At 56.0% G+C, this 13,318-nt stretch overlaps 2 protein-coding genes and 2 pseudogenes across 2 annotated transcripts; 2 read left to right on the top strand and 2 right to left on the bottom strand.

The window, feature by feature from the left end:
• Positions 1-197: 197 nt before the first annotated feature.
• GL50803_0060806 (Reverse transcriptase/endonuclease, putative) lies at positions 198-1,408 on the bottom strand (annotated as a pseudogene; the record flags this gene model as incomplete).
• Positions 1,409-1,517: 109 nt separating this feature from the next.
• Positions 1,518-3,560, top strand: GL50803_00113030 (Kinase, NEK; the record flags this gene model as incomplete). Its single annotated transcript, XM_001705581.1, has 1 exon — positions 1,518-3,560. One exon carries the CDS (start codon positions 1,518-1,520, stop codon positions 3,558-3,560), a length of 2,043 nt encoding a protein of 680 aa, XP_001705633.1.
• Positions 3,561-7,979: 4,419 nt separating this feature from the next.
• On the bottom strand, positions 7,980-10,091 carry GL50803_0097820 (pVSP; annotated as a pseudogene).
• Positions 10,092-11,234: 1,143 nt separating this feature from the next.
• Positions 11,235-13,313, top strand: GL50803_0050221 (High cysteine membrane protein Group 1; the record flags this gene model as incomplete). Its single annotated transcript, XM_038046138.1, has 1 exon — positions 11,235-13,313. One exon carries the CDS (start codon positions 11,235-11,237, stop codon positions 13,311-13,313), a length of 2,079 nt encoding a protein of 692 aa, XP_037902080.1.
• Positions 13,314-13,318: the final 5 nt, after the last annotated feature.

Below are 13,318 nucleotides of genomic sequence, written 5' to 3'. Positions count from 1 at the left end.
TCGCTGGTCTACTAGGGTGCCTCTCCTTGCTCTCCCTTCACGGTGAGTGAAGCTCTGGTCTTTGTTGTCATTCTCAATACTGTCCATGTATATCAGCAGCAGCTAGCGGGGCGTTCTCTCCTGGTTGGGATTCAACTCGGTTGTGTGTCCGGTCATTGCCCCTTCTCGATCGTTGTCGTCGGGTCCCGGGGATGGGCTCATTCGGTTGTCAGAAGTAGGATGACAGGAGGCGGTCGCTCTGGGTGGCCAGGCTTTCGGCCCGGTCGCGTCTGACCAGCTTCGTCGGGTGCTCGTTCGCCTCTGCAGCCATGTAGGCGATAGCGAAGGCAGCCCGGACAGAGGTCCACGTGGAGCTCCTCGAGGTGCCCCTTGGACTGGGGTGGAGGGAGCCGTCCGTCCCATGATGATCGGGAGCGTCCCGTCCCTGTACTTCTTGACCTTCTCGTTGTAGTAGGCGTCCATCTGGCGGGGCTGGATGACACGCACGTCCACTGCCCTGCACTTGTCAACGAGCCAGGTGTCGGGCTTCTGGTTCTGGTCGCTGAGGTGGCTGTGGGTCTTGACTTCCAGCTCTGCGTTGAACTTCCCCGAGACGCGGAGGCACAGGCACGCGACGATCATGTCGTGCCTCGTGGTCGAGGGTCCTCGCCGTGTGGCAGCCCGGGCAGGTGCCTCTTGTCTGCCCCATGATCGAGCCATCTCTCTGCTTCAGGGCCCTTTCCTCCTCGGTCAGCACGCCGCCGCTCTGTCCGGAAGCTGGTGTATGCGTGAGGAGGCGGTTGAAGTAGACCCCCTTCCCTTGCAGTGCCTGGCCTTCCACCGACAGCTCCACCGGGTCTCTGGCCCCCTTGTTGACGTCCAGGGAGGCCCATGCCCTCCGCAGCTCGTCGTGGTAGAGTCCCAGCATGAGCAGGCCCGGGCCGCCCTTCTCCTTCGGGTACGCCAGGAAGTCGACCAGGCGATCGCAGCTTCTGTTGGTTAGTGCTGAAGCCTTGTGCGATGTCTGTCAGCTCCTCGTAGTCCGCCTTGTCCGAGGCTATCTCGACCAGGGGGGCGTAGTTCACCATCGGGACCACGCAGAGTGACAGCAGGATGAGCTTCTGGTGGGTGGTTATGGGGGCGTTCTCAATCTTCCTCAGGGCAGTCTCAGCACCTGCGATGGCCTTTGGGGTAAGGCTTGCAGGAGTGGGGGACACCGGGTGGCTGAGGAAGGTCACCTCCTCGCCCGCCATGGTGGACTTGCATTGTCGCTCCTGATCGTCAGGCCCATGGCCAGCTGTGTTATCACGCCTGCTGGGTAGGCCTCGTCGTGGAACGCTATGATGTCGTCTGCATAAGCAAGGAAGGTGATGCCTCTCTCCTTGAGGCGTCTCAGGAGGCGCTCGATGGCCATGCAGAAGAGGAACATGATGAGCGTACTGCCATACCACCAGTAGATCACACTGGATACCGCATTCGAACAGTAGTCTGTAAAATCACTTTCAAAAGGCAGATCAGGACTGGATTTAAAAATAGCAATGGCTGTTGACTGCGGACTTTATCCCTTTGCTTCGACCCCCACAGAACGCACTCTATGGGACGTCGGTAGAGGCGTAAGCGATGGCCTTGGAAGGACTATGGGCACAGGCGACATCCTCGGGATCGACCCCGAGAAGCTGTTTGAATGCAAGGACGAGCCGTTAGGCACAGGGGGCTTTTATACTATCCATGCTAGTAACGAACGTCCAAAGTTCACTATGAGAAAGATCCAGCTTGATGGTCTGGACCAGCATCGTGTGGATGCCATTAAGCGTAGGCTGGCTGCTCTTCTAAGCGCCTCTCACCCGGGCGTTCTCAAATACCACCAGGTACTTACAGACGGCAACACGATCCTTGTTGTCACAGACCGCTGCTGCGGAGACCTCCGGCAGTTCATCACCGACCACAGAGACATTCACGAGTCTGTCCCCAACGAGCTGGTCCTCTCCCTTCTGGGGCAGCTGGCTGGCGCCCTTGCCTATCTCCACGGCCTCGGCGGAGACGTGGATGACGACCTGCTTCCCCGCGCTATTCTCGAGCCCGACAACATCATGTTCGCTGGGGACGGGCGGCGTGTTGTTCTTGCAGACTTCGGGTTCTGCGAGGGCATATCGAGCGGAGCTGCGAAGGCTGGCGACCCCGCGTACATGGCCCCCGAGACACTCCTCCGCGGTGATGTGACCCCCGCGTCCGCCGTTTGGAGCCTCGGGGCCGTCGCATACGAGCTCGCCACCCTGAGGAAGCCAGACTTCCTGAGGGGCAAGGAGCCAGCAGAGGTCTTCGTCACCGAGTGGAGGCCGGACCTGAGCGGTATCGCAGACGACCTCGCAAGGAGCGTCCTTGAGAAGATGCTCGTCCTCGATCCCGCCGAGAGGCCGACTGCCAAGGGGCTCGCTCATCTGATTCGGAGGCTTGGCATCTCTGTTGATGAACAGAAAGCCCAAGACACAAGACTGAAGGAGATGCGTGAAGCCTTTACAGCTGCCCTGGATAGAGCCAACGACGAGACGATAGCTCTCGAAAAGGATCCCACTAATAGCGCCGCAAAATTGGACTCTATTAGGAGACACTATGCTGTTGCTGCCAAGCTATTCGAAGAGATGCAGGAGATTAAAACAGAGACGGATGAGACAGACGAGACAGACGAAATGGAGGAGTCAGAGGAGTCAGAAGAACCAGAGAAGCACCTAATAGAGGAGGACGACTCCACCGACCTCATGAGGGCTGTCGACAGAAACGACGTGGAGGCCGTGAAGGCTCTCATACCGCTCCAGGGGGGCACGAAGATGAAGGGATGCGCACTTGTAGGTGACTGGAAGATATACGAGGGAACTGCTCTGATAAGGGCGGCGGTATATGGATACACAGAGATCGTGGAGCTGCTCGCGGAGAAAGAGAAGGGACTGAAAGATAGCAACGGATGGACCGCCCTCATGTATACTGCAAGGACTGGCCACGCAGACTGTCTTAAGCTCCTGCTAGAGAAGGAAAGCGGCATGAAGAGCGACAAGGGGCGGACGGCTCTCATGTCTGCAGCAAGTGCTGGCCATTTAGAGTGTATCAAATTGCTTTTGAAGAACGAGGTTGGCATGCAGGATAACGATGGGGAAACCGCCCTTATGGCTGCAGCAGGGAACGGCCATAGAGATTGCGTCGAGTTGCTCCTGGAACGGGAAGGCGGTATACAGGATAACAGCAAATGGACTGCTCTTATGATTGCTGCAGAACAGGGTTATACAGACTGTGCTAAGCTACTCTTGGAAAGGGAGAGTTGTGTGCAATCGAGGGATGGATGGACAGCCCTCATGTGGGCTGCAAAGAATGGTCATGCAGGTTGTGTCAGATTACTTGTGGAAAAAGAGGGTGGCATGCAAAACAATCACGGATGGCCCGCTCTCACAGTCGCTGCGCAGAGCGGCTACATAGAGTGTGCGAGGCTCCTTGTGAGGGAGAAGAATATTAGAGATAATATGGACGAAACTGCCCTTGACATGGCCAAGCTATGGAGGCGCCATGAGATAATTGCCCTCCTCTCAGAGTAAACGCTCTAAGGCCGGTAGACGAAGCGCCGATACTACATATCACCAGCGCTGATCATGTCTTCTGCCGAGTAAACCGCTCGTCATATGAGGCCCTCCTGCCCTGGTGAGGAGGTCTCTTGCTCGCTCACCACTCCAAATCCAGACTCCAGAACCCGGAGGTTAGACGCCATCTAGTTCTGAAGGGAAGAAGGACTTTATGTTCATCTCGCTTGGGAGCCACTGCAGGCTCCTCGCAGCATCTTCCAGGGGCTTCTCCCTTCTTTCGCTAACCTCCGTGGGGGCCAGCTGCCTGGCGCCTGGCAAGCAGCGCTCCTCCAGGGCCCAGCTGTCAGTTGCGGCGGCCTAGCCTTGGGAACAGTGCTCAAGGACGAAGACCACATACGCCATGGCCTCTGCATGTCTACTCGGAGTCCTCATGTGCCTCCTCATGAAGTGCACCATCGATCCTGCTGTCGGGATGCACTCGCCATGCGTCCTCCTGGACCGCAGCATGTGCCCGTGGACCCCCATGTCGACCCCTGGTTGGCGCAGAGGAAGATGCCCGACCCTAGCCTGCCTCCTGCCCGGCCTACCATTCTGCTCATAGACCGCAGTGCACTCCTGTGGCGCCAGGTGGTCATACAATCTCAGGCGCATCACTGTGCAGTGTGCTGGGCTGGTGTGGTCTGCACTCATCCGTGCCGCAGAGCGCACATGGAGTCATGAGTCGTTCAGTTGAAGAGGCTGGTCTGGCCGCAGCTCTCCGAGGGGTGTTATCTGAAGCACCAGAGCGGTCAGGGCACGGTCCATGTACGAGTTGTTGTTCACCACGAGGTCGTTTCGCTCGGCAGCCTGCTCGTGTGTCCCATCTCATGGTGAGGCGTCGGGCACCGCGCAGCTGCTTGTGGTGGACTCCCAACCGCCGCTGCCTTGTGAGCCAGGAGCTCGGTCCGCTTCTGCCCGAGCCAGGCGTCCACAGGGCACCCGCGTCGCCAGCCCCGGGCTCTGCGCTGCTCCGTGGTCGCCTCGGAGGAAGCACAGGGCTCTTCTCCCGCAGAGCTGGAGGCCTCCTACTTGCGAGCCCTGGCCCTGGCCCCAGGCGCGGGTGAGCAGAGGCCCGGCGTGGCGGCTCGGACAGGGACCTACTCGGACAGCAGCTGGCAAGCCGGTCTTGATGAAAAGAGCAATCTGCCGCTGTAGAGGCACTAAGCATTCAGAACAACCCAGGGAGCCCTCCGGCTGTGGATCGCTCTGTCGGGTCCAGGACGAACATCTTCTCGAAAACGAAGTGTAGAATGTCGTCTGCACGGCACGTAAGTCGGACATCCACCCACTGACAAAGAATGCTTCGTGCTCTCTGGCCTCCAATCGCGCGAAGACTCGGCAATTCCATGGTAGCACGCGCATACGTGACGGCCCGAGGGCCAGACGTCGAGGCGGCGCTGGTCTTGGGGCCATGTAGGCTGGCGTTCTTGTAGGGGCGCCTCCATTGTGCAGGGCAGCTCGCAGAGTCCCCAGTCTGCAAGAGCGACGGGCTGGCCGTCCCTGGTCCTGGGTACCGGTAGGCTTGAGGCCCCTGCAGGCTGTGATAAGTCTCTAGAGACCCCCGTGGTAGCGGGCCACGATGATGCGTATGCGGCTTTTGCTCCTGGTCAGCTGGTGGTGCGGTAACGCCGGGGTGGGAGAGTCCCGCGATAGCTTTCAGTTTGTGGTCCGCAAGCCCCATGAGTTCTCCTCACTGCCCTGATCAGCGTCTCCTCCACAGCAAGGCCTGGATGGCCCTCGATGACTACGGGGGCCTGCCGGGACCGTTGCTAGCGCTCTCTGTAGCATGCGTGGGACTCTGTTAGCCATGTTGCTGTGCAGGTACATTCTCCGCTTTTCACTACAAAGCTAACACTTGCTGTACCGAGTCCATTTCCACAAACTCTATGAGTGGACAGCAATCAGTGCGGGTCCACTAAGGCGTCGCCGGCATTGCCCGCCCGACCAGTGCTTTCCCGTGCGCATCATCGCCCAGTTCCAGTCAGCACGGAGGCCTCTGAAGCCGCCGGATTGCTGCTAAAGCGCCCACAGCAAACTAAGTCAGTGGAGGAAGAGCATGTTACTGCGTTCTGCCGTGTGCGCTATCACCACAGTGAGACGGATCTCGCGACTCGCCTCCCCCACCTCTTAATTTAGCTGCGTGGCACGTAGGCGGGCAGGGCTGACTTTGAGGAGGAGCTTGTTTGGTGATGGCGTCTGTGCTACTGGAAGAACAGCCGCTAGAAGGAAGTGCCAAGACGCTCTGTTAGCAAACCGGAAAGTGTAGTGAAGGGCTCGGTGGACCCAGCGATCAGCCCGTCGTGCGCATGAGCATAGCAATAAAGGGGTAAGGTCTCACTGCTCCAAACAACTCGGCAACTACGCGCTGGCTGCCTTGCAAACTCCGGCCTGGAGATGGATCCACCCTAGACCTGGCGAAGAAGAGCTCTGTAAGCGCTTGCGCTTGCCGCGGGCATTGGCAGCCGTTAGGGCGTATTGCACGCTTACGACACTCTGCCTTCCTCTCGCCGCCGCTTCTCGAGAGCAGATCCGGCTTGTCGCTTAGATCGTGGCTCTCGGAGGGCGCTAAGATCCGCCTACAGCGATAACGCAGGCCAGAGCCTTGCGGATACTGGCGCCAGGCACGTAGAGCCTTCTGCAGGTCGTTGTGGAACGAACTGCAGGCCTACATCGCGGCCTCGCGGTAGCCATGAAGCGTCCCGGCTCGACCAGGCCGGTCTGTCTCTCGTCGTGCTCTTCTGGAGTCATGCCGTGTCCAGGCTTCGGGCACGCCCTCCTGAAGCTTGGCCGCTGATTTGCCCAGAGTAGGTGGAGGATGCAGATGCAACGATTCGACGCGTCAGCAAGCACTGGCTTAAGGACTTCAGAGTGAGAGTGATCATGGCTAGATTAGCGTCTTCTCAGTCTGGTAGTCCTAGTTTGGGGGCAGACACTAGTCTCTTACCACGCCGCAATGAGTAGTCGCGGATTGTGCGCCACCAGTCACATTGCTAGGATCGCAGAGATGTCCTCATCACTAGGAGCATCTAGGAGATGCCGTCTATCGGACTCACCTGATATTAGACCACTTGCCGGTTCGTGATATACACGGTTGGAGGCGGTATCTTCTAAGGTAGGATACTTTTCATATTGCTTGATCATACTGTCTATGTCTCGTAGCTCGCTATTGACAGCGCGTTCTATAGAGCCTGGAAGCCGTGGAGAGGCTAGCTCGCGGCACTGGCCGATCTCTTGCTGAGATGCGGTGGCTGGCCTGCAGGTCCACTCGTGCGGAGGGTTGTAGCACAGGACGTGAGCAATGCGCTTCTTGCTGCCTCTACCGGTGCCGGATGGCTTGTGTGGCTGCTGTGCCTCTGGAATCAGCGTCCTGATCCTGCTTCGGCCACAGTAAGCTCTTTGCTGAGAGCCTCTGCTTCCTCGGCCTTGGCAAGCACGGCAGGGCGCTTTGCAGACGGCGTGCCTCGCCGAGCATCGAGGTCCTTCGTGAATCGGACTACGTCTGCATGCAGAGACTTGGCCTTTCTGCAGCTTTTTGTCTGCCATGATGACCCCTTCGAGGCTTCTCTGGAGCACTGCTCGACTCTCTCGCCACCTACGTGCTGGACACCTACAGGATCAGTGAGACGCACGAGCTGAAGAAGAAGCCCGTGGCGCTTGTTCCTAACAGATGGCCTGGCCCATCTCCACCGCGTCCGTGGTTAAGTTGCATGCCAGCCAGCCGCTCATGGTGCCAGCCACTCCCGGTACTGGGCCCTTCGCCACAGAGTTCACCGGCTTCACTTCTGAGTCGGAAGGCCCGCTGAACGTACAGGTACATGATGAACCGCGGACGGGGACGGGAAGGATAATCTTTACTAGCCCGAGTCCTTGCTGTCGATCCTTCGAGGAAGCCGGCATGTCTCTCCGTGCCACAAGCCCGAGGGTCTCGTCCCGGGGCTCGTTGATCTGGGCAAGGGCCTGGACGTCCTTGAAGACCTCCGACCCACGAAACTCGGCGAGGTAGCACAGAACCACCGCCAACGCTATACCTGGAGGTGCTGCGAGTGGTTATGCAATGGACAGGGCCCTGTTTTGTCTATAACTTGTCAGAACCAGCCAATCCCACAGCTGCAGAGGGGCGATGTTTAGCACACGGGGTCCGCAGTTCTGGCCTCTGCACAGCACTGTCGGTCACTCGCGGAGCCGCGGACACGCAGGGTGCGTTGCTGAGGACCGGGCATCCACCTGCGTATCGGCAGCCATGAGAGCCGGTGCTCGCCCAGACCGGAGGCTCCAGTAGCAGAGTCCGCTGACCAATACGCATCAACACGCTTGGTGCACTGGCCGAGACCTGCCGTGCCGTGCCTGGCAGACGCAGAGCGCAGGATGGCACTGGGACGCGTTTACTACTTAAGTCTACGCCTTGCTTCGACAGAGGAACCACCGGCAGAGGAACCCGACGAGCCCCTCGACGATGACAACAGCAACGACGATGCCTGCGATAGCCCCCGTGGAGAGGCCGCTCTTGTTTGTGTTCCTGCTATCCTTCATGAGATAGCAGAGGACAGGGCCAGTGTTGCCAGACGGGGGAGCGCAGCTCACGCAGCCATTGATACCAGTGACCCCATTGCTATTACCTTCGCAGAATGTGCACGCGCCTTCTCCCAATACAGTCTTGTAGTATCCTGTCGCACATACCTTACACGTTGTAGCTGCCCGTTGCATGTTTCACAGCTAGAATCACACTTTGTACATGTTTGGCTGCTTCCGATTTTTGCATACCCATCTTTGCATGTCGTGCAAGTGCTTGAAGTAGTGCACTTTGCACAGCCATCAGAGCAAACCACAAGGTTAATACTACCGTCAATATAATAACCTGAAGCCATCAAAGTGCAAGTATCAGCGCCTGGTGCTGTTGTGCAGACACTCTTCCCAGGGAACTTGGTCGTTTCATAACAGTCCCCGTTTATACGAAGAAACCCATTGGTGCATGAGCTGCATGCGCCCTTGACAACATTTCCGGTCTTACAAGTGGCTGCGGCACGAGCAGTTGCTGAGGTACAGACCCCATTCTGAGGATATTCTGTCCCCGCGGCGCACTCTGAACAATAGCTAGCTCCATCAATGGTTAGCCCACATGTTTTACGGGCACCACTACTTTGGCCTGTTGTGCATCCAGTTCCACAGGTGCCTTTGACTCCATCACTTTCGTACTTAAGTGCTCTTCCAGTGGGACATTCAGTGCAGTCATTAGCAGTACCTGCACTGCATGTCTTGCAGCTTTCGTGACACGGAGAGCAGGCATCACCATTTTTGTAAAATCCGTCTTTGCATATTTGACATTGCCCCTGATTATCACAGGCCTTACAGTTGGACACAGCACACTTCTTGCAAGTTTGCTTTGCTCCTTCCGTTGCTCCGTAGTAATTCCCAACCTTGTTGCAGCTGTCTATGCACTGGCTCGCCGGGTGAGATAGTTTCCACTAGCATACTCTGTGCAGACCTCGTTCTCTTTGCCCTCGTTATTGCATGTCTTGCATCCAGGCGTCTTGCAATTACTTGCTGCTTCACACTTAGTTTCATCAGCACTAAGTTTGTATCCTACTACATAAGTGGTGCATGTAATGAGGGCAGCCCCTGATTGACTAGTAACTAAGGCACACATGGCGCAATTGGCAATTCCGTCGGTGCTGTCATCCTTGGGGAAGAAGCCGTCTTTGCATTGGTCTTTTTGTACACATGATGTGTCTTCGCCTGTGGTTTTCAGATAGTTGTTACCAGTACACTTGATACATTTGATCTTCTTAGATTGCTAGTGATAGGTGCAGGTGTCACATTAGCAACGCCGCCATTAGGGCTATCACTGCAAGAAGCACACTTGTTGCCATTCTCAGAATCATCAACTGCAACGAACTTATTAGTGCTACCAGAATTACATTGGGCTTTATCTACGCACACGTTATCCTTGAGATACTTACTGACTCCACACTTGGTACACGTTGCAACCTTGCCGGCCTCAGCGCCGGCTGTTGCGTCAGGGGCGCCGCACTCTGCGCAGTCAGCAATGCCCTTGTATGTGTTTCCGCCAGCTGTTATTGCTACTCCGGTCGTATAACTACATGCAACCACGGATTGCTCAGTATTTACCACTTCCGTGGGGATAAAGTATCCAGGAGCAGCCTCGGTGCATACTCAGCCACTAGCCACAAGGCAAAAGCTCTGCCCCGGCTTTCCGTCGTTGGGTTGGTAGCAGCCGTCCTTGTATTTAAAGGAGGTGCTTCCACATTGTGTGCATTTTCCGGCGCTATGTTACGGACAAAGCGTACTAGCTGGCGTTTGCCCAGCATTCGCACAGATCCCATCTACGGGAGCATAGTTGGCCCCATCATTGCATTCACTGCAATATTCACTGCCACCAATGGTGGCTCCGCACGTCTTGCAGCTCCCAGCACCACCTAATCCATTTGCTTCACATGCAGCCCATGTTAGCTGCAAGACAGCGCTAGCAAGTAAAAGTCTACCGAACATTGAGGTTGCTGATCAATGGCGGTCTGTAGGACGCAGCAACACGCACTTGAGGGGCACCCTTTCGCGGGGTCGACCCATTAAGTAATGCTCTCAATGTAAAGCCCGAGGCTCAGACGTACTACATGACGCCCTGCATGCCCACAAGAAAGTCCGACGGCCTCGCGATACCGCCCGGCGTGCCTCACTCCCGTGAGAATGCCCACCCACACCCCTTCCTCACGCTATCCCTACACCACCATACATTCCTTCCTCCCTTCCTGCCTGGCTGTCCGGGTGTCCCTACCGTCCAACGCCTGACGGGAGACGATTCAAAAAATAGAAAAGGACCCCACGATTCCGGCTCCGTACTTTTCGCAAAAAATGGCAGATTAGCGCCTTGCATGGGCACGGAGGCCAATTTACGTTTTTTGCAAAAAATGGAAACTGAGCACCACGACAATAATATACTACTTACGTGACCAGAGCTGATTGCTTCCGAGGCCAGATTGCCGTCGCGATTGACGCAAGGCCCTAAGATAGTGAGTGCCCACTAGGTGCCAGGCAGCAGCCGGCCTCCAAGAGCTGGCTAGAAAAGAGAGAAATCCTAGAAGGCCCTGGGAAGAACCACATCGATGTCCGAAGGAAGTGAGGCATGAGGCCCTCTTCTCCCACCAGGATCCGAGGATATCCGAATTCCAGATTCTGGATTTGGATCTCAGATTCTGGGTCTTGCCAGAAGCAAGCGGGAGGTCCACCTGTCTAAAGCGGCAGCGGCTCGTACGGAAGATCTGTTCAGATAGCAGCTGGCAAGCTAACCTCGGAAATAATTTTGCGAATTAAAATGCCCCGCCCCTCCCTTCCTCTTCTGCCTCCAGGTCTGCCTGTGTGGCACATCACCCGTCCAGCACCAGGCTGGAGAGCAGGGGCGCGCTGATCAGCACAGGTCCGTGACGCAGGAGGCTCCCATGGAGTGGTTCCATTTACAAGCTGAGCCCAGTGCGACTCCGGCTCAACGAGTCATCTCATCGTACCGCTAGTTGCCCTTCACGTTGTGCTTCAGACACGGGAATCTCAGTATGCGCACACGGATTCGCTAGCAGTTAATGTACTCGGTTGCAAGAAACCTTTTCGTTCTGTTGCAAAGGTGCGCCGGAAAATTCAGTGATGTCGGTATTGTTTCTCTTCGGTCTAGCGGTTATCGGCTTAGCGGCCCAGCCGGGCGATGGCTCTACTCCGTACAAGAATGACTACTACGTTGCCTGTACAGGCTATAAGCCTAACTGCGTGCAAGACAAGTGCGTCATGTTCGGGCCAAGGACAACGTTGTGCACCGAATGCTTATCTGGAAAAGTGCCTATCAATGGTGCATGTGTAGGAAAAGACGATTCCCCTGCTGATCCCTCTATTGATCCAACTGTTTGTGTTACGGAATCAATTACAGGTAGTGACGCGTCACAACGGTGCACATCGTGTACTGGTGGCACCAAAGCTAGTGAAGCAGGAGGCTCGACCTATTTCTTATTCTACGGAGGTTGTTACAATAAAAATGAGTGGCCAGGTACGCACATCTGTGAGACTGTTTCAGATGGTGTTTGCAATACTTGTGCGGTTGCGCACGGTTTTGTTTTTGCAAACGACAGGAATTCTCAGGAGAAATGTATTCTGTGCGGGGACACTGCTGGTTTCAATGATAAAGTAGGCATAGCAGGATGTTCGTCTTGCATTTCCCTAGAATCTCCTTCCACCACAAGTGATAATACTAAACAGACTGCTGTCCGGTGTACATCGTGTGTGGATCCAACCAAAGCACCAATCGATGATGCATGCGCAGATACCACCTCCCATGTTTGCCAGAACGGATACTGCACTCACTGTGCATCCACTCACGTTTGCTATAAGGGTGGGTGCTATAGCAAAGAGGGAAGTGGCGCATCTATATGTGCGTCAGACAACCTAATGGATATCAGTGGTTACTCTGCTTGCAAACAGTGTGTCAATCCCAACGAAGTTCCCCACAATGGCAACTGCAGACTGTCAAGCGAGTTTGGGGCCTGCAATAAGGACAGTACTGCTGGGAAGTGTACAGCATGTAATAGATCGTCCCCCGATCGTAGAGTCTTTTTCTATGAGGGCGGATGCTATACCACGAACGACCTCCTCGGGAGAACTATCTGCACAGAGGCCTCTGGCGGAACATGCACCACTTGCAATGAAGCACAAGGATTCTTTGCGAAGGACTCGACGTGCAGCTGGTGTGATAGTACTACAGCTGGTGCTATTGAAGATTGCGCTAGCTGTAGTATCAAGTCTGATGGGTCCAATAAGCTTGTGTGCACTAGCTGCAAGAATGATAAGTATGTCTCTGTAAGTGGCACTTCTTGTGTCACTTCTTGTTCTGCATCAGAATCTGGTAGCTGTGAAACTGGTACGTGTGTATGCAAATGTAACGTAGGTACCTATTTTGATAACAATAGCAATAGCTGTATCCAGTGCGACTCAGCATGTCTGGAGTGTGACGGTTCAGGTCCTGACCACTGCACAAAGTGTTCTTCGGGAAAGTACACCAAGGTGGACGACTCTGGAACGGTTACATGTGTCGACGCATCTGAATGTGGCGATGGATACTATGCGGATCCAGAAGAGCTCCAGTGTGCCACATGTGGAATTGAAAGCTGTCAAGCATGCACCCCTAAGGATAACAACCTCGTGTGCACACGGTGCTCCCCCGGACTTGTCTCCGTCGATGGTTTCTCGTGCCCACTCACATGCACGGAGCTGAATCAGAGAGAGGAGGATGGAAAGTGCGTCTGTGCAGAGGGCTTCGAGCCCAGTAGTGATGGCGCATGCATAGCTAAGAACACCTGTCCATCAGACGCCACAGGGTGCTCGAGCTGCAGCGCAAGTGGCGAGTGCCTCTCATGTGCGGACAGCAATCACAACGTCCAGCCGAGCAAGAGATCCTGCGCCTCAGGCTGTCCAAGCGGATCAGAATCAGTCGGCTCTCTCTGCATATGCATGGAGGGGTACACCCTCAGGGGTGACACATGCGTCTCTCAGACCAGGAAGGCCAGCTCCGGCTCCACGACGGTCACCGTGGCAGTCGTTGTCTCCCTTCTCATTATAGCGGCCGTCGCCCTCACATGCTGGCTCGTCCTGCGGAGGCGGCGGGGATCGAAGCCGATCTCGAAGAAGAGGGCAGCGGCCGAGAACGTGGAGCTCATGGGGACGGTGGACGAGTTCTAGCTCTG

The sequence above is a fragment of the Giardia intestinalis genome, chromosome 4 (genome assembly GCF_000002435.2).
Source record: "Giardia intestinalis strain WB C6 chromosome 4, whole genome shotgun sequence".
NCBI lineage: Eukaryota > Fornicata > Diplomonadida > Hexamitidae > Giardia > Giardia duodenalis.
This window is presented reverse-complemented; position numbering and strand designations above follow the sequence as displayed.